This window comes from Mesoplodon bidens (assembly GCF_964165515.1).
Source record: "Mesoplodon bidens genome assembly, chromosome: 6".
Classification (NCBI taxonomy): Eukaryota; Metazoa; Chordata; class Mammalia; order Artiodactyla; family Ziphiidae; genus Mesoplodon; species Mesoplodon bidens.
The window spans coordinates 7667560-7690110 of NC_138162.1; the positions used below are offsets into that span (position 1 = coordinate 7667560).

Sequence of the window (22551 nt, forward strand, 5' to 3'; positions counted from 1 at the left end):
GAAGCAGTTCCGCAGTGCTTGCTGGGATCGTGCTGATGTGGCCCCCCCCTTCCCCCGCCCTGTCCCGGGATGTCGGAAGAAACCCGACAGAGCAAATTGGCTGCGGCCAAGAAAAAGGTAAAACGTGCGGGGTCGCGGCTCCCTGACCCAGCCCGAGACCCCTCCGACGGCCGGGCCATGGCCAGAGTCTGTGCTGCCTTCGAGGCACACGGGGCGAGCCTCTCGGCGCCCCTTGGCGCCCCCCTCCAAAAGTATTCTCAGCCAGTCCCGCCCCCCGGCAGCCCAGCCCCCGCCCTCGCTCGTCACCCCTGGGTGACTTTGGGCCGGTGACCCCGGGGGCTTCCCGCACCAGGCTCGGCCCTCGCCTCCTGCCGCCCAGAACCGGACCTCCTGGGCTCCCTAGGCTCCCGGTCTCCGGGGACCTCGGTCCTGGCCTTGCGTTCCCCTCCCCCACCGCGGAAAGGCGACTCGGGCATCTGTAGGGAGGAGTGGAAAGTAGTTACGTCATTACCCCCCTCTGAACTGTCATTACCGCCACGAGCCCGGTGTTTGGTCTTACGACCCAGTCCCCCTGTGTTTTCACATCCTTTCCGGTTTCTCTGGTCGCAGCACAAATTTCCAGCTTGAAGGAGACTCGGGACTATGGGACCTAGGTCCCACCTGGGTTTCAGGTTTCCTAACTCTAGACTGTACCCCATCCTTTGGTGTCGATAGCGTAAAAAGCCTACACTTCACCAGTGATCTCGAAACATCGACAATATCTCTGGGTGGCAGGGGGGAGAATGTGCTTTGTTTAGTTTGGTTTTCTCCCAGGTTTCTATCCAGAGAGACTTTCACAGTTTTAATGTGAATCTTTTTCCTTACATTCTAATTCGCTATGATTCTGAGACCAGAGTGCCGGTCATTCAGTGCTCCTTTGGAGTGAGATCTGCTTATCCTCTGTGGAACAGATCGCGTGAAACTGAACTTCACAGCTGGGAATCTTTCCCAAATCATCGTCTCAACATGGGTTGCCCTGAGTGCCACAGGATAAGCATGGGACTGGAGCATCAGTTTTGCTTGATTCTCTTGAGAGAGAAAAAGCCTTTTATATTAATGTGCTTAGGGATGACATTTGCATAGATTTGTAAGATTATAATAGACTTCTCTCCGAAATGGTGTTTGGGTTGTCCTCCTTCTGTTACGTTCCCAGATTCACTAGGGGTGTGTGCCTTCACTGCCTTCTGCCATTAGGATACACTGATGTAAAAGTTTGAGAAGCAGTGGTGTGCAGCTCTAAAAGAGGTGTAGGAAAGGACCCTGATGTCTGATTAAATGTTTACTTTTCCACCTCTGCTTCTTGTAAACTGTAAAGTAGGATGTGAATATAGGGGGCTTATAGTTCTCATGAGCCTCACTGCTTTTCCTTTTTGCAGTTAAGGGAGTATCAGCAGAAGAACAGCCCTGGTGTTCCTGCAGGAGCTAAGAAAAAAAGAAAGATCAAGAATGGCAGTAGCCCGGAGACAACCACTTCTGGTGGTTGTCCCTCACCTGAGGATGTGAGTCTTGCCACCTCCCGGGGATGGGGTGCTCAAGGGACAGCAGGAGAGGGTAGTGGTTAAGATTGTGGAAGAAATGTCAGATACTGCCTAAGAAGTTTGGGTTTGAATTCTACCTCTCCCTCTGTTGGGGATATGTATGGTTTTGGGCAAATTGTTTAAGCTCGTTGGGTCTCTGGTTCCACATTGGTAAAACTGGGGTAATACTGTCTTACACTTATGAAGTTTAAATGAGATTGTTGTTGTTTTTATAACAATCCCCTAATACAGGGCCTGGTGCAGAGTAAACATTCAGTAAAGAGTAGTTGCTATTTGACTTACTGCTCTGGTGATCTTTCTCAGCCCCATCCTCAGTGGGAAGCCAGGCAGTGAGAACAGCCTCTTGTCCTCAGGCTCTCCATTTAGAGGCACCAACAGAACCCCAGGGTGTGGTGAGGGGAATCCCAGGCCCTTGGATTAGGAGATCATCTGGGTTTCAAGGCCATCTTTGCCACCAGCTTGCTGGGTGACGTCAAGAAAATCAGTTCGTCCCCTGGGCCTCAGTTTCCTCATCTGTAAGATGACACTGTTGGATCAGATCATTGTCTTTCAGACTTATTTTTTAGCTGTAGCCCGCTTTGTTCAAGCGGACCCTTGTTCTGAAGTCTGGTTTTTAAAAGTCTGGGCCTGAGGGTCTAAGAAGCTATTAAGAGCTGCGTTGTTCGCCTAAGGAGCTATGTGACTGCATTGTTCCGGGGACTTTTCCATCTGTTTACCTTGATTTCTGCCTCTGGCAAGGCAGCAAGTGGCTGTTTGGAAAATGGCACAGGCTGTGGTATTGATCCCTTTCTCTCTTCTCCAGCATTCCATTGCCCTGAACCCATCTCTTCTTCCTTCCCTGACTCTCTTGCCTCTCTAAGCCACTTTTCTCTTTCTCTCCCTGCCCTTGTTTTTCCCTTTTCGCCTCCTATAGATTCAGGACATTCTGAAGGTGCTGGTGTCCGACCTTAACCGCTCCAATGGGGTAGCGATCCCCCCATTGGACAAGTGGAAGGTGAGGCAGTGCCGAGACCCCCTCTCTGGCTTGCTCCCTCCCAGCTCTGCATGCCCTGAGGCTTCTCTGGTTTGGGGGATACTTTGCCTCTGGCTTATTTTATGTTGCTGTCATTAACCCTGGGCCTGTTCATGTCTGCTTTTTCACCTGCTTGGTTGATTGGGTTCCCCCCCCCGACCCCCCCCCCCATCTTTTATCGTCTTGGAGAAGGTGAGATGCTCCTTGGAGGTTAAAGGTAACTTGGGAATAGCTTCCAGAGCAGGTGTGTGGGATTTGGGCTCTTTGAGCCTCCAGTTTGAATGTCCATGGTGCTATCAAACTAGGAGAGGTTCAATAAAACCAAACCTTCAAGTCTTGGCCCCTGGGCATCTGACCCCAAAAGACCAATAGACCACCAAGTAGTTTGTGATTTGTTTTTGAGTTGATCGGTTCATTTTGGTTTGGCAGTAGGGAATGTAGGGTTAAGAGAAAAGGAACTTGCATTATAGTTAACAAGGATTGAGGTTATTTTTTTCAGTGGAACTATCCGTAAGGGATGTGAAGTTAACCAAACACATGAGTGGTCAGGACATTCTGCCCCTATCCTCTTTTAAAAATTAACTGGACATTTAACCATATTCAGTGGGCCCTTGAGAGCAGAGGCATGTTGCTAGGGGCTGTAGAAAACAGATGAAAGAAACATTTGGAATATGGCAACAAGGCAGAGGTTGGTTCTAAATGGACTCGAGGCTGGAGGGGGTGGCATTTGAGGCCGGTTTGAAGATTAGAGGTGGGTAGCGGTCATCCACATTGAGAGTAGGGGAAATGGGAGTCCCAGGCAGAGGGTGTAATACAGGTAACAGCCAGGGTTATTAGCTCACAGAGTACTTTCCAGAAAGGCGGGGAGCCTGGGGTGCCCCTGGACTGGGAGATGACCTCCTCCGGACATGATGGTGGCACTTCCTCCTTAATTAACTTCCTCGGGGGACATCTGCCAGGCTAGAGGAGTAGGGCTGGAAGGCCAGGTCCTGCTGGAGATGGGCAGGGGGAGAGGCGCTGGGACAAGGAACTGTTGGCCGGGGTTAGAGAGTCTTTCAGTCATTAGGACTGCTCATGCCCATTCGGTCGGGTCTGTCCAGGTGCTGTGACTCACCTTGTTGGCTCAGAGGAGATGCCGGGTGGCACGGGGAGGGGAGCGCAGGCCTACAGGAGTCCCGAAGCTGTGCATCTGGACTCTTGTTGTAAGGCCCTGGGCCCGCATCCTTCTGCTCTCCTGGAAATGAAGACCCAGATCCCCATATCCCCTTCTTGTCGTTTTAAAATCCTCTCTATATCAATAACTGTTTCTCACTTAAGTTTTCTGCTGTAGTAGTGCAGACCTGTGATTGCAGTGTCCTGGGCAGAGCTGATGGCATTTCCAGAACTGAGGAATAATGGATAGAAAAAAAAGGTTTTTTTTTTAATGGAATGGGACATTGGAGGGGAGTGGACAGTGTTTTTTAAAATTCCGTACTTAGCTATATGACTCAAAATGATGAAATAACTTGGTTGCTCACAAAATAGTCATATTAAGTATATTTAAGTCCGCAGAAAAAGACTTTTTCCCCCTTCTGAGCTTTCTTGTTTCTAATGCTAGGGATCCGTGGGCACCCAAGAGGCCAGGAGGGACCCAGGGCTCGCCAGGGTCCGTGGCTAAGAGTGTGCTCCCCTCCCCCAAACTCTCACGCCTAGCCAGCTGCTGAGCCCCTGCTCTTACCTATTAAATTCAGTAGTCCAGGTTGACAGGGCAACACCAGGTTCTGGCATCAAAGGTCACAGTGTGGACAGTCACCAAGCAAACAGCTTGATTCATCTTCAGCTCCCCAGGCTCTGCGCTGCTTGTTCTAAGGAGGGCAGTAGATCTGGGTTTTCAGAGGCCAGGGCTGAGGCTCCAGAGAGCAGGCAGCCCTTTCCCCCAAGAGAGGCGCAGCCTCTTCCTTCCAGACTCAGCTTCGTTGGCCAGGCCTTGGCCCCCCGGTGCTCTTCCCTCATCAAGCTTTGGCTTCTCAGCCCTCTTCCCCATCTCACCTATTGAACATTAGATCCCTCGAGCCAGAGGCTTGGATTAAGTGTCAGGCCTGAGCCTGGAGAGAGGCCGAGTGGGGCTCTGGTCAAGCAAGTGGATCCATTTGGGCCAAGAGAGAACTTCTCCATGGCTCCTGGCCCTCAGTCCCACGATTGTTCTCCAGCATGACAAGAGTCAAAGGGTAGACGTCTTACCTCTGGTTTCTCAGCTGTTTCTTGGTTGGGTAGGTGTTTTGGAGCCAGGAGGTTGGGATGGGTAGTGGCCATGGTTTTCTTTCTACCTCTAAGAGCAGGGAGAGCCTTCTCGTTGGGCAGCTTCTTTCCCAGAAAAGGCCTGAGTCATGGAGACACACCAGTAGTTGCAGGAAGGAGGGAAGGAAGGAAGGGAGAGCAAGAAGAAAGAGGCAGATCGCGCTGCTCCTTCATCACTGCCACCCTCTGCCCAGCGTGGGGCCCCGGGTGAGGGGCCCTCTGGCCACAGACTGGCTTTCTGGAGGAGCAGGGCCTTGCTTCTCCCTGACTTGGCACACCTTCCTTCCACCTGCTGTAGCTGCCGTAGGTCAGCCATGGAGCTGAGCTCCAGGGAGAACAAGGCCCTCGTGTTCTCGAAGGAGGCTGTGCAGTCCCGGAAGGCTGCAGACTGGCCCGAGGTCTGGGCGAGCCGTAGCCGCCCCCCAGAGTGGCACCCAGCATGTGTGACTGGCACTCTGACTGCAGCAACACCTGTCCTACCCGCTCTGCACCCCTGCATTCATGGCAGTGAGGCGACTTCTGCCCTGCGTGGCCCCCTAACCCCCTGCTCTGTTCTGTGACAGGCGCCCAAAGACCGCGCCGCTCCTGTTACACCGTCTGCTGATGACACCGTGTCACCCGGCGGTGTCCCTTCCCCCTGTGCTAGTCCCCCCCGTGTCACTAGCATGGCATCAACTCAGGTTCGTGCCTCTTCCCCCTTGGCCTGCTGCCCTACTGTGTGCCCACCCCCTCCTCCTTCCTGGAGGCCTGGACCTACCGTGGAGCCTCTTCCCCTTTCTTCAGGTAGCTTGGCTCCTAGAGCGAGGCGCCCTTCCTGAGGACTGGGGTGGGGGAGGCCAAGAGCAGGTTCTCCTTGAGGTGCGGGCGGACGGAAAGCGGTTGGAATGAACTTGGGTGGTTCTTACTGGAAACTGAATGACCGATTCATACGTTTCTTTCCAAACAGAACCGTGATGCTGACAATGATCCTAGTCCCATTGGTGAAAGCACGTAAGTGTCTCCCACGGGGCCAGCAGTCCCTAGGCCACTGCCCATGACCCCCTCTTTCCCATCGAGCCTCCTGCACCCCTGACTGCTGTGTTCGTCCCCAGATCTCTCTCATCCACCGAGAGCCTGCGACAGCTATCTCAGCAGCTCAACGGTCTTGTGTCCGAGGTACCACCCCCAAAATTGGAGCCCGGAGTGGGCTAGAGAGGGAAGGAAAATATGACGGAAAGAAACCGAGGCAAAGGTTCCCAAGACGAAGGGCAGGTCCTGGGACCGAGCAGCTTGGCTGGATCATGTTTAGCTAGTCATTACTGCTCTGAGTTTCCTCTTTGACGCTGTCCAGGTGAAGGGGTTGGACCATGAGATTGGTTACATCATTTTATCCTGCAGATGAGAGCTGCTTGGGAGGCGGGGGACAAGGGGGAATTAAGAATGAGGAGAAATTGGCACAGGGAGGGATAAGGCGGGGGGTGGCAAGTTAGGCAGAAAAGGAAATGTTGCCAGTCGATGGGGAAGATGTTGGAGGGCTTAGGCCTTGAGGGGGATAGATCACGTTTCCATGCGAACCCTTTCATCTCTCCTAGTCTCCATCTTACATCAACGGGGAGGGTCTAGCATCCTGCACTGACATAAAGAATCTGGAGGTAAGGGGGCCTGCACCGTGGCCCAGTGACCCTGCAGGCCAGCCACCACCTGCCCCCACCTCCCTCCTCCCAGAGCGGGGGCTGGGTGCCCCACTGCCAGCTGAGACAGCCCAGACACCCCCCAACCCTAATGATTGCTCTCTCTACCTCTCCCCGCCCCTCCTCCAACTCCTCCTCCTCCTCTCTGCATGCGCCTCAGAGCCGGTACCAAGAACTATCAGTAGCCCTGGACTCCAGCAATCTAACAAACAAACAACTCAGTAGCAAGATAGAGCAATTGGTAAGAGTCCAGTGTTGTCCCCGGATTCCATGCTGCCAATCTGGGGCCCCAGTCTCACCTTGGGGCTCTGAAGAAAGGGGCTGGGGACCCCTGGTGCCAAGGGAGAATGGGGTGCCGGGGGGCCTAGGTCTCAGCTGGAGGGACCCCGGAGCACGGCATGCAGCATGGCTCTCTCTGTGGCTGCCCTCTTTGCCTACTCTGTTCTCCAGAGACCCCTGCTTGAGTCGTCCCCACGCTTGCCCCGGGGCTGTTGCCTGTAGGGGGAGCACTAGCTTGACTGGTGTGTTCTAGCCCTGACTCAGCCCCTGATTTGTTCCGACTTTGACCTTGGACAAGTCAACTGTCCTTTCTGGGCTTTAGTTTCCTGAGGAGGTAGAATTAGAGGGTGTCCAAGGTCCCTTTAAGCTCAAAAAATCAAAGATTTAAAGGTCCTTTTCGTTCCCATATCTGTGCTCTTAAGAACAGAACCTGGCCTGCAGTGTGTGCTCAGGAAACATGCCTTGAGTGAACGCCCCCTTCCAGGTCGTGAGCTGGCAGAGGGTGGTCTGACCTTCTCAGACTCCATTTCTAGAGGTTTATGTCATTGTCCCTTCAAGGGAGTCAGATCCAGACTCTCACTACTGTAGCCGTGAGCACAACTTCCCAAGACCCAAAGTCTCTTAGCTTGAGAAGCGTTCGTCCATTTATGTCCCCATGAACTCTCCCTTTCTAACCCATTCCTGCCCCCTGCCCGTCCCTCCTCCTTGATCTGAGGATCGTGGGAAAGGGGGACAATCTCAGTCACCTTCCTATGACTCTCCCCACAGAAACAAGAGAAACAGGAAACTTTGGATCGACTGGAAAAAGTAATGTGATTTCTTTGCTCCTCCCGTGGCTGATGGGTTTGGGGGAGGATTCAGATGTAGAGGCCCATTCTCCTCTTGCCTGCTGGCAGCCTGGAGAAAGAGGGGGCCTACCCCCTGCCCCTCCCCGCCCATCCCCTACTCCCGGGGTGGCCCATTATCTGTTCTCATCGGTGGGCCTGTCCTGGGCCAGTGATGACCTTCTGGGGGCTATATCCTTTGCTGTTTCACCTCTGCCTACCAGTAAGAGCTGTTTCTTCTCTTTTCCTGCAGGAGAAGAAGGAATTTGAGAAGAAGCTCGTGAAGGAACAAGGGGCTCTGAGAGAACAGCTGCAGGTGAGTGGGCTGAACCAGGGTCCCTCATGGCCCCCAGGAAACATTGCTTTTCTGCTTTTAGCACTTGTTTGCCCTTTCTCCCAAAGGTCCACATCCAGACCATAGGGATTCTGGTGTCTGAGAAGACGGAACTACAGACAGCTCTGGCTCACACCCAGCAGGCAGCCAGGCAGAAAGCAGGTGGGAATGTAGGCACCCTTTCACCCCTCGGCCAGAGGGGCACACTGGCTGGCCTTCAGTGGGGTCCTTCTTTGGGCTTCCCTTCTCATGCTCTCATTTCAGGAGAGCTGGAGGACCTTGCTAATCGCCTGCGGTCGTCCAGGCAGCGTGTGGGAGAGCTGGAACGGACGCTGTCTGCCGTCTCCACGCAGCAGAAGCAGGCCGATAGGGTGAGCCCAGCAGTCTGCCCATCCATCCGCTGGAGGTGGTATGTGGGTGGGGTGAGCCTAAAGGTCCCTTCGGCAGGATGGAGTGACTTGCTGCCCAGAAGGCAGCACTGGCCGTGTCTTGCTGCTTTAAAGTTGTGTGATTGTGAGAAGCAACCCGACGCGACTTGGTTGCCATGGCGAGTTGTTGGGGGAGGGGGGAGTGCTGTCTAGAGCGAGTGCTGGATGCAGAACCCAGAGCCAGAGCGCCAGCCTTGCCCTTTACTGGCTGCGGGCTCTGGCCCAAGTGCTAAGTGTTCGGGCTGTGAAGGTTCAGAACAATCTTTTTATCCGTTACCGCACTAAGAGAGAAGTACGTGTGTGAAATATATATAAGACAGGTCGGAAAGGATTCATAAAAACCCAGGGGAGAGGAACAGAATGGCTGAGAGACATGTCACTTTGGTACCTTCCGAGTTAGGGGCTATGTGAGTGTATCATCCATTCAAAAAATGGACAAGAGATTACAATACAGTTTAATCCCCCCATCATATCTGTGCTCCCACCCCGGGGAGAGAACGTGGTTCAAGAGTCCCAGCTCTAAGTGATGTTAGGCTAGCCACTTAACCTCTGATGCTCCGTGTCGTTCACCCGTAAAATGGAGATAGTAATAGTAACTGCCTCCCAGGGTGATTGTGGGTTTGAAATGGGAATGTGGGCTGAGAGCGTTCAGGAAAGGTTCAGACGTAGGGCTGATAACAGGTGAGAAGGATGGCAGTGTTACCTGCTGTCCCCGGGCCTGTGAGCCAGCCGTGCGTTAGAGCTCTCCACCTGCCTTTTCCACCCCTCCCGAGTTCTTATTAAAACCAAATGAGGGGGCTTCCCTGGTGGCGCAGTGGTTGAGAGTCCTCCTGCCGATGCAGGGGACACGGGTTCGTGCCCCGGTCCGGGAAGATCCCACGTGCCGCGGAGCGGCTGGGCCCGTGAGCCATGGCCGCCTGTGCTCCGCAACGGGAGAGGCCACAACAGTGAGGGGCCCGCGTAAGGCAAAACAAAAACAAAAAAACAAACAAAAAAAACAAATGAGAACGTGAGCTTGGAAGTGCTTTGAAAAAATATAAAGCCTGACGCCAGGTGAGGACGTGTTGCTGGGAGTGGTTCCTGTTGCTGCTGTTAGTCTGCATCTTCCACCTCCCTTCTCCTGACCTCGCCTCTCTGTGTTTGCAGTACAACAAAGAATTAACCAAAGAGCGAGATGCCCTCAGGCTGGACTTATACAAGAACAAGTAGGATGGGGATGGTGGGGGAGGGCTGGGAAGTGGGGAGGAGCCAAGGGAGCGGGGCAGGAGCCGGTACAGCTTTGCATGCGTGCAGAGCCAGGCTCTGCTGTCCCAGCTGTGCCACCGACCCCTGCTGTGGCCTCAGGCAACTCATGTCCTCTCTGTGGCCTGCCACTTGTGACTCTTGATCCTGGGGTCCCTTCCAAAGCGACCGTTCTGTGGTTCTGTGGCAAAGGTAGTGGGTTGGTCACCGGAGCGACCCTTTCTGTTCTTTACACACGCCTCCCTCCACTACCACCGGTCACAGCAAAAGCAACGAGGACCTGAAGCAGCAGACCTCGGAGCTGGAGGAGAAGCTGCGGGTCATGGCGAAAGAGAAGGCGGCCATGCAGCTGGGGATGGAGGAGCTGCAGAAGAAGATGGAGATGTCCGAGCTGCTGCTGCGCCAGGTGGGGCTGGAGCCCCAGGGAGTGCGGGCCCCACTTGGCGGGGCCAGGGCCTCTTAGGCTCATTGTGGGTGGCCTCCGGCCAGGAGCCAGAAAATTTGGATCCTTGTTCTGGTCCTGCCATAGACTCCTCTAGAGATAGGAGAAAAATTGAGGCCTTGCCCAGACCTCTGGAATCAGAAGTTCAGGGATAGGCCTTTTTTAGTTTTATTTTTAAAGCATCCTGGTTGAAAACCATTGTTTTATGGATGACAGTTATAAGGCTAGCCCGTGAGTCCACTCCCTTCCTCTCGGGGCCAAGCCTCCAGGTAGACAGGGCGCTCAAGTCTCAGAGAGCCTCCTCATTAGTTTTCCTGCATGCACAGTGATTCTCTGCCTTCCTGCCCTCAGTAAGGGCACGGTTAAAGTATGCCATGTTCATATATTGGACTACTATGTAACCGTTACAAAAATTAAGTATATCTTGTTTGCAGCAAAGTGAAATTAAGTTGCAGAACCATATATGATAGTACCCCGTGACAGCACAGCTGCACTGTGCATTAACTAAACGTGTTTGCGTATGTCTGGAAAAGGGTCCAGGAGGATACACACTGCATTGGGGTGGTTGGGGAGCAATGAGTATTTAGTAAAAATAAAGCCTGTGGACCTGGTTCTAACAACACGAGGACAACCCTGAGTTGTACGTTGACCTTTTGGGGGGCATTGCGTGGAGCAGCCTGGGCTTCCCACATCCAACCTCGTTTTTCACCATCCAGTTTTCTAGTCAACCTACCGCTGACAGCAGCCAGCAGTTACAGCAGGCCCTGGACGAGCAGGCACAGCTGGAGAGCCACGTGGAGCAGGTGAGATTGTGCAGGGAGAGGGGTGCGGGAGGACGATGACCCCAGGTGACCGGGAGCAGGCGAGGCCCCATGACAGCCCGTGGTAACTTCTGTGCCCACTCTCGCAGCTGAAGGATTCTCTGAAGCAGCTGCAGGCAGAGAGAGACCAGTATGTGGTGAATATGAAAGAAGAGAACGCCGTTTGGCAGCAGAAGATGCAGCAGATGCTGGAGCAGGTGAGAGGTGACCTTCCACCCCGCTCCTTAGGTCACCTGGGCATCTGTGAAATAGGAATCACGACACTTGCTGTGTGCAGCCAGAGGTGGAAGTGTGTATCTAGAGGGTGGGGGTGGAGAGGGAGGTGGTCGCCCGGCCTTGACCCCCTCCTGTGCTCTCCCCCCACCCCCCCACCCGTGCTTTGGGCAGATGGGCAAGTTGAGGGAAGAAAAGGAGTGCAGCATGAGTCAGGTGCAGGAGCTGGAGACCAGTTTGGCCAAACTGAGGACCGAGATCGGTAAGCCGGGGCCAGGGGATCCGGGAGCAGAGTTGTGTCGGGGCTGGTGAGGGCGGCTGAGAATGGAGGTGAGTGGGTGGAAGGGCACCGTGGCCAAGGGAAAGAGGTCTGTCCCAGGAGTTGGCAAGTCTTGCAGTTTCCCTGAACCTCAGGGTCCCCATCTGCAAAAAGGGTGAAGTGCCCACTGTGGTCTTGAGCATAAAGATGTAAGGAACTCTGTCTGAACGTGTCTTGAAAGATTGAGCCAGGAAGCCAAGATTTGGGGTAAGGAGGCTGAATCAGGAGCTGTGGACCAAGAAGAGGGTGTTTTGGAGGGACTTCCCTGGTGGTCCAGTGGTTGAGGCTCTGTGCTTCCGCTGCATTGGGGCACGGCTTCGATCCCTGGTTGGGGAAATAAGATCCCTCATGCCGCACTGGTGCGGCCAAAAAAAAAACCAAAACAAAACCGTTTTTTGGAGACTGCAGAGGCGAGAGGCCCTGATGGTGTGCTCCCTTTCTCAGCTGTGCCTCCGCCTCAGGGGCCCCCAGCCGGGCCCTCGGAGGTAGAACAACGGCTGCAGGCGGAGGCCGAACAGCTACAGAAGGAACTGCAGAGCCTGGCACAGCAGCTGCAGGCTCAGGTGAAGGACAACGAAAGTCTGAGTCGCCTGAATCAGGAGCAGGAGCAGCGGCTGCTGGAGCTGGAGCGGGCGGCCGAGTGCTGGGGGCAGCAGGCCGAGGAGCGCAAGCAGATTCTAGAGAGCATGCAGAGCGACCGCACCACCATCAGCCGCGCGCTGTTCCAGAACCGTGAGCTCAAGGAGCAGCTGGCTGAACTGCAGAATGGATTCGTCAGGCTGGTGCGCAGCCCCTCCCGGCCAGCCTGCCCTCCTCCCTGGCCAAGTCCTCTGGGTTGGGGCGAGGCACTTAACCCATCTGGGGCCTTGGTTTTCCCACCTGTAAAATGGGTGATATGGACCTTTTGTGAAATGGTGCCCACGAAGGCATGCTGTGAGCCAGAGAGCCCTGCTCGGAGGGTTGTGGGGGGAAGGGGCGGACTCTCCTACCTGCCTCCACCCTTCCCTGAGCTGTGGGAGGCGGACACCAAGTTCTGGGGTCTCCAGCTGCATTGGGTGGCCTCTGATTGCTTCTCTCTGTGCAGTCCAACGAGAACATGGAGATAACCAGCGCGCTACAGTCGGAGCAGCACGTCAAGAAGGAGCTGGCCAAGAAGCTGGGCCAGCTGCAGGGGAGGCTAGGAGAGCTGAAGGAGACGGTAAGCCCTGCCCCAGCGGGAGGGCCCGGAGACAGGCACCAGCCTCTGGGGAGCGAGGGACCGGGGGCCAGGACAGGTGACCCCAGAGTCCTTCAGAGCCTGTGACTGCTTGTTGCCCCCTGGCCTCTGACTTTCAGAGTTGAGTAGCCCTGGGCCATAGGTCGTTGTCCCCGCTAGAGGCATCGAGCCCCTAATTAGAGGGGAAGAGAGGGTGTACGGTGACCAGCTCCTTGGGTTCAGCTCTGGATTCAGCCCTCGCATCTCTAAGCCTCAGTTTCCTTATTTTAAAAGGAGGTTAGCGGGACTTTCCTGGCGGTCCAGTAGTTGAGACTCCACTGCAGGTGGTGCGGGTTCGATCCCCGGTCGGGGAACTAAGATCCTGCATGATGGTGTGGAGCTACCAAAAAAATAGAAAAAAAAAAAAAAGGAGGTTATCATTTTCCTTCTAGAGGTGTTGGAGGTTAGAGAATCATGCATGTAAAGCCTTAGGCGTTCAGTGTGCACCTCACAGATGTTGGCTGGAGCTCTGTTTTTCCACCCGTCTGCGGCCTCAGGTTAAGATAGAAGCTTGCTATGAGGGCTGGGTGAAGGCGGCATGGGGCTCTGGGCAGCCAGCAGGGCCTCACGGTGCCTGCCTCAGGCAGAGGGGTCCATGCCCAACCTCCCCAGTCTATGGGCTCCGACTGCGGAAGCAAGCCACAGCCTGCCCTCACCCCCAGGGTCTTCCCGCAGGTGGAGGTGAAGCGCCAGGAGGCTCAGGATCTGCAGCAGCAGCGGGACCAGTACCTGAGCCACCTTCAGCAGTATGTGGCTGCCTATCAGCAGCTGGCCTCTGAGAAGGCGGGGCTGCACAAGCAGGCGCTGCTGCAGACGCAGCTCGTGGACCAGCTGCAGCACGAGGAGGTCCAGGGCAAGGTGGCGGTCCAGATGGCCCACCAGGAGTTACAGGAGACCCAGGTGAGGGCGCCGGAGTGCTGGGCCCCTGACGGGGAAAGCCTGCAACCTGTGTCCCTCCTCACTTTCTTTCCTGGCCCCTTAGGAGCGCCTGGAAACAGCCAACCAGCAGAACCAGCAGCTACAAGCCCAGCTGAACCTCATGGCTGTGCCTGGGGAAGGTAAGTAGGACGGCCCAGAGGGAGAACACCCAGCCTGAAGGGCAGGGGGACTTTTAGCAGCGTGGAATTGAGTTAGAAGAGACCTATAGGACAGCGAATCCTCTTCCTGCAGCGAGTGAGGTGAGGGGCAGAGCTGGGCTGCACGCTCTCTTCCCGGCCTGTTCCCCCTGCCTTGTCGGGTTGTCTGAGGCCCCTCCATGTGTCCCCAGCAGGAGGTGGGCCGGACGGTGAGGAGAAGGATGAGGAGGCCCCCCGGCCGAAGCTGAGCGTGCCGGAGGAGCTCGACAGCCGAGAGCTGCTGGTGAGCTGACCTCCCACTCCTTGCCTGTCTTACTTCCCACCTCCCCCTGTGCTTCCTCTCAGACACGCTTTGTGGTTTCCCTCCCTCTGACTTCTCTGGACCCCCAAGCTCCCCTGGGAGCCATAGTCAGATGCCATGTCATCCTTGAACCACAGGCATGCCCACTAAGACCCCGAGAGGGCAAGCATCCCTCTGCCCGCCGCCCCTCGCTGGTCCTCAGTATCCCCCACAAAAGCACGCGCACACCTCTTGCCCGCAGGTGGCATTTTTTAACTCGGCCTTAGCCAGTGCTGAGGAAGAGCAGGCCCGGCTGCGTGGGCAGCTGAAGGAGGAAAAGCTGCGCTGCCAGCGCCTGGCTCAGCTGGCAGCCCCGGCCCAGGACGGGGCGGAGAAGGAGGCCCCAGCCTCCGGGATTGGGGGGAACAGTGTGCCTGCGGAGACCCACCAGGCCCTCCAGGTGGCCATGGACAAGCTGCAGGTGAGTGGGTCGCCCCCAGTGGGGTCCAGGAAGGGTGGGGGCCTGCGGTCAGGTCGCTGCCGAGCCCTGACCCTGCTGTTCTGGCTTCAGGGCCGTTTTACAGCGCTCATGCAGGAGAAAGTGGATCTGAAGGAGCGGGTAGAGGAGCTGGAGCATCGCTGTATCCAGCTGTCCGGAGAGACAGACACTATTGGTGAGTGGGGAGGCGGGGTCCCGGGGCCGGGTGCCATGGGCTGGATTGGGGCAGCCCCGCACCTGAGCCCTGTTCACCCTCCCGCTCCCCGCAGGAGAGTACATCGCCCTTTATCAGAGTCAGAGGGCGGTGCTGAAGGCGCGGCACCAGGAGAAGGAGGAGTACATCAGCCGCCTGGCTCAGGACAAGGAGGAAATGAAGGTAGGGGTCCTTGTGACCGTCTCTGCGGGCGGGGGTGGGGTGCGGGTGCTGAGCACCTCTCCCTCCAGGTGAAGCTGCTGGAGCTCCGGGAACTGGTATTACGCCTGGTGGGCGAGCGAAATGAATGGTATGGCAAGTTCCTGGCCACCCAGAGCCCTGCTGGTGAGCCCGCTGCGGCGCCCCCAGCCCCACAGGAGCCTGGGGCTGCCGACGAGGGGGGTGAGTAGCGCCCTCGGGGGGGACCGGCGGGCGGGCAGGGGAGAGCTGGCACACCACTCCGAGCCCTGCCTCTCTCTCTCTCTCTACAAAGGTCTCCGTGAGGTGAGCCTCGAGGACAACGTGGACCCTACCCAGGGGGAAGCCCTGCAGGGCCAGACGACCCCTGAGAACCCCACCGCGCAGCAGATCATGCAGCTGCTGCGCGAGATCCAGAACCCCCAGGAGTGCCCAGTTTTGGGCAGCAACACCTGCATCCCCTTCTTCTATGAGGCTGACGACAACGATGAAGTGAAGATCATGATGATCTAACTGCCTGCCACTAGCGGGCAAAGACCGGAGACCTGGGGCCGCGGCGCTCTGCCCTACCCGTCCCTCCTTCCTGGCACCCCTTCATCCCTAAAAAAACCCCTGAAAAGGGGTATAGCCCCCTGTCTAATGGGGGGAGACAAATAGGTGCAGACCCCTTGCCATCTTGGCCAGGCGGAGGCTCAGTGAAGGTAGTTTATTTAAGAGGCTGCAGGGTTTTTTTTTTTTTTTTTTTTTTTTTGCGGTACGCGGGCCTCTTTATTGTGGCCTCTCCCGTTGCGGAGCACAGGCTCCGGACACGCAGGCTCAGCGGCCACGGCTCACGGGCCCAGCCGCTCCGCGGCATGTGGGATCTTCCCAGACCGGGGCACGAACCCGTGTCCCCTGCATCGGCAGGCGGACTCTCAACCACTGCACCACCAGGGAAGCCTGAGGCTGCCGTTCTTGGGGAGCAGGGGCTCCCTGCTGGTCTCCTCACCCCCACCAAGCAGTCCTCCATTCAGAGGGGCTCATGCATCCTCTATTCAGAGGCACTTTGGGGCACAAGTGCCCCCCCTCCCCCTCGCCCAGCCAGACAACTGGGCGGCACTCTCACAGGCCTTGGGCAGGTTGGGCAAACCGAGGCCGGGCAGGGACATAAGCTGGTGGCGGGGTGGGCTCCCTCCCCAGTGTTTATACTGTAACTGTGTAACATTTTGTATATTCTGGAGATAGGGAAGCCCCCTGTATCACAGTGGAGGTTGGCGCTGGTAAATGGGGAAGACCTTCTATTAAATATTTGGGGCTGGGGAAAACTATTTATTGATAGTGTAGGATGGAGAGAGGGGGTGGAGACGGGGACGGGTTTGTGCCCGGGTGATTCGACTCCTGTTTCACTTGTTTCACTTTTTATTTCAGAATAAATGAATTTAGCCATACTGCTTGTCCTTGCGTGTTCCTTTTTCTTCTGTCACTGGGTCCTGTGCCATGAGCACTGAACAGGGAGCGGGTCCTGCCAGCAGAGGGCAAGCTTCTGGTTGTGCCGGTCCCCAGTGTGTCTGAGCACATCCAACCGGGCTGTTAGAGATCTTCCAAGGCCTGTCACCTGCATGCTGCCTGGTGAAGATGGGGTTCCCAGGGGGACCGCCGTAGGGTTCTCGGGGCAGTCCTGCCTTAATGGCGGAGAGACTCAGAAGTCAGATCTAATCCCAGGGAGGGAAAGCAGGGTGCCACAGCACCCTGAGTGCTGACTTCTGGTCCAGGTGTTTTCCATTCCATCGCCCTACCCCTCTGGTGGCCTGTTCTGCCTGTCCTTCCACAGTGCCTGCCTGGCCAGCACCTCACAGTCCTCCCTCCGGGCCCCCTAGTGGCCAGAGCAGGTTTCACAGGACGAGGATCAGCTGACTCCAGGTGCTTTCCCAGTACGCCTCCGAGAGGATGGGGCTTTTTTCTCCACTCTCCACATCTTACAGCACCCTAGCAATCGCTGGGCCCTCCCCCATCCCTCACCCCAATGTTTAAACCTTTACCTCTCCCTGAGCACCACAGAGAACACAGGCCACAGAGGACACGCTGTTCCCCATCATCCAGAAACGGGTTTTATTCTCAGCCAAGAGACAGCAAGACTGGTAGTGGTCAGAGAACTCCGCAGCTGCCAGTACAGCACCCCCATGTTCAAGGGAGGGTAGGGACGGGAGGGCGTCAGAGGGGGGCTGGCTGTCCACAGGCTGGGTACGACAGGGGGGCTCATCAGAGGTGGCACGCTTTGGAGGGGGATGTCAGGGTGACAGCGTTCCCTTGTAGTTGGGCCACAGGACTCCTCAAGGACAGCATGGTGATTGATTCCCGACACTAGAGGTGAGGCTTGGCCATATATGTGTGTGTGTATATATATATATGAGTATTTATAGATATTTATAGAACTGGGCAGGAGCAAGACCACAGAGGGGCACAAGTTTCACCAACGTCACGCCTGGATGTGTCAGCTCACCCACTACAACAGACTAAGTCACAGATGAAGGGGAAGCTCTGGGGCCGGGTAGCCACTGTCAAGTCACAGAACAGCCGTCCAGGCAGGCTTGGAAAGGGAGGTCTCCGAGGAATAGGAGGGATCTGCTTAGAGGTCGAAGGGGGGCCTGGGGCTCTCAGGTCGGGATGGACTTGCCTGACCCGATCGGCTGGCAGTTGGAGAGAAAGCAAAGAGAGAACGGGAGAGAGAAAAGAGGGAGAGAGCTGGTAAGGCAAGGGCAGCCTAGCCCGGCAGTCGGGGGAGAGGAGGGCGGGGCAGAAGACCCAGGGGTGGGCAAGCGTTCTGGAATAGAGAAGAGGGAGAGACGAGAAAGGGAAGGTGGAAGGGCAGGAGATGGGCAGGGGCCAGAGCCTCACGGGGGTCTGGGGTAAAGGCTGGGGCAGCGCCCACCCCTCCACACACGCTGGTCTCTCACACACCACCAGGCAGTGCACCCACAGCTCCAGACACGTGCTCGGCCCCCTCTGGCTTCCCTCTTCTCGGGCCCCATCTTTCAACCCACTGGCGCAGGGCCATCCCTAGCCTCAGGGAGTATGGGGCCGTGAGCCCCACGCGACAGCCACCAGGCCTGATGGAGAAAGACAGGAGAAAGAACACTGTTTGAACCAGGAGGGCAAAGCTAACAGAATGGCTGGAGGGAGCACTAGAGGCCCCTCCGGGTGGGCAGAAAGCCCAGGAGTCCTCTAAAGGGACCCTGGGGAGGCAGGGAGGGCAGGCGGCTGGATACCAGTGGCCACAGGCTTATAAGTCTAAGAGGGGAGCCTCAGCTGGTCGGGGGACCGCAGGTCGCGTAGGTGAGGCTGGGCCCTTCCTGCTGGGGAAAAGCAGAAGAGCGAGAGTCAGCGCAGGTGCAGAGTGGCAGGCAGGCTCGCTGGGCGAGTTTGGGGGCCCAGCTGGGGCGGAACTCAGAGAAGCTGGCTTGCCCAGGTCCGCAGACACCGTCATCCCCTTAGCGGAAAAGTGGAGGTCACCCCTAGGAGCAACAGGCCCAGGTGGATGAGCCTGCGGGCTGCCTACGGTGCTCCACCTGGGGCTGAGGACGCCGCATTCAGTCCTGCACCAGCAGGAGTGACAGTACTGTGGAAGCAGGGGAAGGGGCGGTGTGACCTGCCTGGCCTGTGAGCTGTGCTCTGGGCTGATGGGTGGGGTGGACACTCAGGCTTTCCCAAATCATCAAGTAACCAGAGCCTTCACCCCCAGCTGCTGCTCGCTTGCTGGCTCGATGAAGGAGGTAGGACTTTGACTTCCTCTGCCCTATCGTGGACTCGGTTTCCAGAGCTCCCAGGCTGGGAGCTGGCTGCCCTGCCCCAGCAGCAGGGCTCAGATCGGGGAATGAGTGTGGCACCCCAGGGTGAGATGCCAAGGCCTCTGGATGCCTGAGTCCAGCCCTACACACACACCCCGCCAAGCTCCCTGCCCCTAACACCATGAACCATGAGCTCTGCGCTCTTTCTGACGCCTCCAGAGAGCACCCAGGTTTGCCTGCTTGGGTGCGGAGCCTGTCCCAAGACCTCCCCAGGCTCAGCCATGGAGGTCTTGGGCAGTCGCACTGAGTCCCGAGGCTCGCTGAGAAGGGAGGTGAGAGAGCCAGCTGGCAGCGGGGACAGAAAGAGCAAAGAATAAGTCTGGAGCTGCAGGAGGGAGAGGGAGGGGCCTGCCTCGGAGGTCCCAGGTTGGCCCTGCAGTGTGGAGCTGGTGCGGCAGGGGGCAGACACACCGGTTCATGCAGCAGGCGGAGAGGCCTGTACCTACCGTGGCTGACGCTCCTCAGGGGTCACTGATAGTGATTCTGAAAGACAGCACGAAATCAACGTGGCAGTTCACGCTCACGGACGGGTCAGGCCTGGGGGTGGGGGGACACGCACACGCACACGCCTGGGCGTGCACACACATGCGGTGAGGCCCCATGGCCCCGCATGCACACGCTGACACACATGCCCACAAACAGCACGCATACACCCCACCCCCCAATGCCCAGCAACCTCGCTGGCCGGCACGTGCAGCATGGATCTGGAGCATGCAGCCACTTGGCACACTGAAGCACACGCGGGGGCGGAGTCACAACACAGAAGCTCGCCCGCACACAGGAGGCATTTGCACCAGCTCCCTGCACACTCGTGCCTGGCGTGCTCAGAGGGCCACCTGCATTACTCCAGAAGGGACAGGTCTTGCTTTCTTAGGGTCCAGCTGTCATGTCTCCACCCAAGAGCCTTCCATGGCTCCCTGCTGCTCACAGCACTGAGTCCCAACAAGTCAACCTCTTCTGTGGACTTTGAAGGTTCTCCTACCTGCCCCAGCTTACCCAGGGCAAACTTTTTTTTCTTTTTTTCTGGCCGTGCTGTGCGGCATGCAGGATCTTAGCTCCCCGACTAGGGATCGAACCCGTGCCCTCGGCAGTGGAAGTGCAGAATCTTAACCACTGGAACCTCCAGGGAAGTCCCCAGGGCAACCTTTTCTTTCTTTTTTTTTTTTTTTTTCGGTACGCGGGCCTCTCACTGTTGTGGCCTCTCCCGTTGCGGAGCACAGGCTCCAGACGCGCAGGCTCAGCGGCCATGGCTCACGGGCCCAGCTGCTCTGCGGCATGTGGGATCTTCCCGGACCGGGGCATGAACCCGTGTCTCCTGCATCGGCAGGCGGACTCTCAACCACTGCGCCACCAGGGAAGCCCCAACCTTTTCTTATTCTCCCTCATTCTACCTGCACTCTGCTCTGGCCAGCAGCTCTCAATGTATTCCACACTCAACCTTTGCCCACTTGCTGCTCCTTACCCAGACGCCCTCCTGACTTCTCACCACCTGAGCCTTTTCTCCATCAGCCCTGGAATCTCACCGAAGTCAAGCTGCCTTGAAGCTCCCCAGACTGCTCTCTCCTCTGAGGCTGTGACTTCTCATGTGTCAGCCAGACTAGAGTCAGAGCAGGTACCAGATCTTCCAGTTCTCATGTCACACCTCAGCACAGGCCTGGGCATGTCCAATACCCTTAAGAATCTGAACTCACATTGGAAGTTAGCAAATAGTTCGTATAGCCACTTTTGCAGTTAATGTGACATCCCTATAGCCACTGTCTCCCCCTGATCCCCACACCAACCCTGGGAGAAAGGCAGAATGTTAAATATCATTTGGTGGAAGGGAAGCTGAGGCCCTGGAAGGGAAAGTGACTCGCCTAAAGGCCCACTCCAGTCCAGTGCCCCTGGCCAACACCATGCTGCCTGCTTTACCCCATCTGCCTTGGCCGTCAGGTCACCATAGAGCAAGCCCCATCTCTGCTTCACTGTAGGTTCATGGAGGTTAGACCCATGGCCCTACCCTCCAGCCATCTGGAAACATAAATGGATATTATTGGTCTGATGTGTTCTTCCTCAGAGAACATGGCCAGTGGAAACGGGGCAGACTGAGTTAAATATCAGAGTGAGCTTCCTTGAAAGAAGGTCATGGATCAAGAAGGCAAAGGCAAGGGATGAAGTAGAACCCTTTTCCCTGGAGATTTCTGGGAATGGGGCAGCCTCCACCCACTCCTGCCCGCAAACCCACCACGTTGGTCCAGGCCAGAGGCAAGGGGAAGGAAGAAAGCCATCAGGCTGTCCCATGGCTCCCAGGCCCCTTTCCCAGCTGCTCCACGTCCTACCGCATGCCTGGGTGCCATTCTTACACTCTCACATCCGTGTGCACGCCCACACACACATCACACACCTTGCTGGTCACACAGTCACAACCCTCGAGGACAGGTCCAAAGAGTCAGGACTGGGAAGTGTGGGCACCAGGGTAGCCCTGAGTGTAAGTGAATAAAATCTACCCATCCAGAGAGGGCTTGGGTTCAGATCCTCAGACCTGAGGTAGGCTCACTAGGAGCTGGGAGACAGAAGTAGAGGAGGGAATGGAGAACGGAGGAGAGCGGCCAGAAGGGGAAAGGAGAAGGGAGGCAACGCGTGGGAGAGAGAGAGACTGAAAAAGGAGGGAAGCGCCATGCAAGTGCTGGAAAGAAGAGGGCAGGTGGGATGAGCCCCACGGCCCCCTCCCCAGAAACGACCACCTGCGGAACTCAGCGCTCCCTGGGGGCAGGCTCCGCCAGCCCTCGGCCACACCCCCGGTGGCTCTGGCGCCCACGGTCCGAGTGACCTGGACAGAGAGGGCCGGCTCTGGCGACCTGGGCCGATGCTCCGGAATCCGGCCCCACCTCCCTCCCGGCCACGCCCGCCCGGCGGTCTCTTCCGCCGCTTTCAGGCCCTACTCACCTGGGGACCCCGGGCGGGGCGCGGTTGGGGCGCGAGGGCACCTGGGGGGGAGGACCGAAGGGGTCAGGGGAAGCCCCCGGCCTGGAGGGCACGGGGGGCGCCCCCCCTAGGGCGGACCCAGCAGGCGGAGGCCCAGGAGCAGGGCCCCGCGACCCGGGCCGGGCTGGGGGCACCGCGGGGGCTCGGCGCTGCGGTGTGGGGCTGGACGTGGGTGACCTGCGGGCGACAGGGAGCGAAGGACAAGGAGGGGAGAGAGATGAGCGGCTCCGCCCCACCGTGAGGCCCCGCCCCCAGCTGGGTGCCGGCCACGCCCATGCGCGCAAGCTCCGCCCCTCCACGCCTTAGGCCGGAGTTTAAGCCCGCCCCCAGAGGCTCCAATGTTTCAGCTCCACCCCTCCCGGCAGCCAGCTCTCCACGGCAGGCCCCGCCCCGCGATAAGCCCCGCCCCGCGATAAGCCCCGCCCCTCGCTCCAGGTGGGAGCCATCCCAGTGACGCCTGCGCGCCACTGCCCGGTCCCGGCCCTCCTCCAGCAGGCCCCGGGCTGGGGGGCTTTGGGGCCGTGCGAGCCGGCCCTGGTACCTGCGTCCAGCCGGTACGCTCTGCACCTGCAGCCAGGAGTCGTCCACGGGCGGGGGCATGGGCGTGCTGACAGTGGTCGTGTTGATGTCGCCGATGATGCTGAGCGCCTCTTTCAGTGCGTGGTACATGCGCAGCATCTCGTCGCGCCGCTGCGCCTGCTCGGCCGACTCCTCCATCAGTGTGTTCTGGTCCCCGCACGAGTACAGGTTGGCCAGCAGCTCCGAGAAGATGAATTCCTTGGTCTGCGGGCGGGCAAAGAGAGGAGAGGGCTGGGACCTGACGC

The 22551-nt window shown here is 57.4% G+C and overlaps 2 protein-coding genes across 4 annotated transcripts in view; one reads left to right on the plus strand and one right to left on the minus strand.

Annotated features, from left to right (window-relative positions):
- Nucleotides 1–7: 7 nt before the first annotated feature.
- GOLGA2 (golgin A2) lies at nt 8–16366 on the plus strand. Its single transcript, XM_081237116.1, has 27 exons — nt 8–117; nt 1416–1538; nt 2491–2571; nt 5430–5546; nt 5813–5856; nt 5958–6021; nt 6438–6497; nt 6697–6777; nt 7584–7622; nt 7893–7955; nt 8042–8135; nt 8238–8344; nt 9548–9606; nt 9908–10049; nt 10802–10888; nt 10996–11103; nt 11294–11381; nt 11883–12220; nt 12523–12636; nt 13369–13593; nt 13676–13751; nt 13961–14052; nt 14312–14530; nt 14621–14723; nt 14818–14924; nt 14993–15143; nt 15235–16366. The coding sequence occupies exons 1-27, from the start codon at nt 70–72 to the stop codon at nt 15450–15452; spliced, it is 3048 nt and encodes a 1015-aa protein (XP_081093242.1). The 5' UTR covers nt 8–69; the 3' UTR covers nt 15453–16366.
- A 647-nt stretch (nt 16367–17013) lies between these two features.
- DNM1 (dynamin 1) overlaps nt 17014–22551 on the minus strand; it is a 46234-nt gene continuing 40696 nt past the window's right edge. Inside the window, exons 19-21 of one of the 3 annotated variants that reach the window (XM_081236764.1) lie at nt 22269–22510; nt 21689–21904; nt 17014–18271 (exon numbers count right to left, since the gene is read on the minus strand). In XM_081236764.1, coding sequence (XP_081092890.1) covers nt 18199–18271; nt 21689–21904; nt 22269–22510 — 531 coding nt within the window. In that variant the 3' untranslated portion in view covers nt 17014–18198. Of the gene's footprint in view, nt 19247–21688; nt 21905–22268; nt 22511–22551 lie in introns of all 3 variants that reach the window. The other 2 variants (XM_081236765.1, XM_081236766.1) reach the window with 2 other exon arrangements.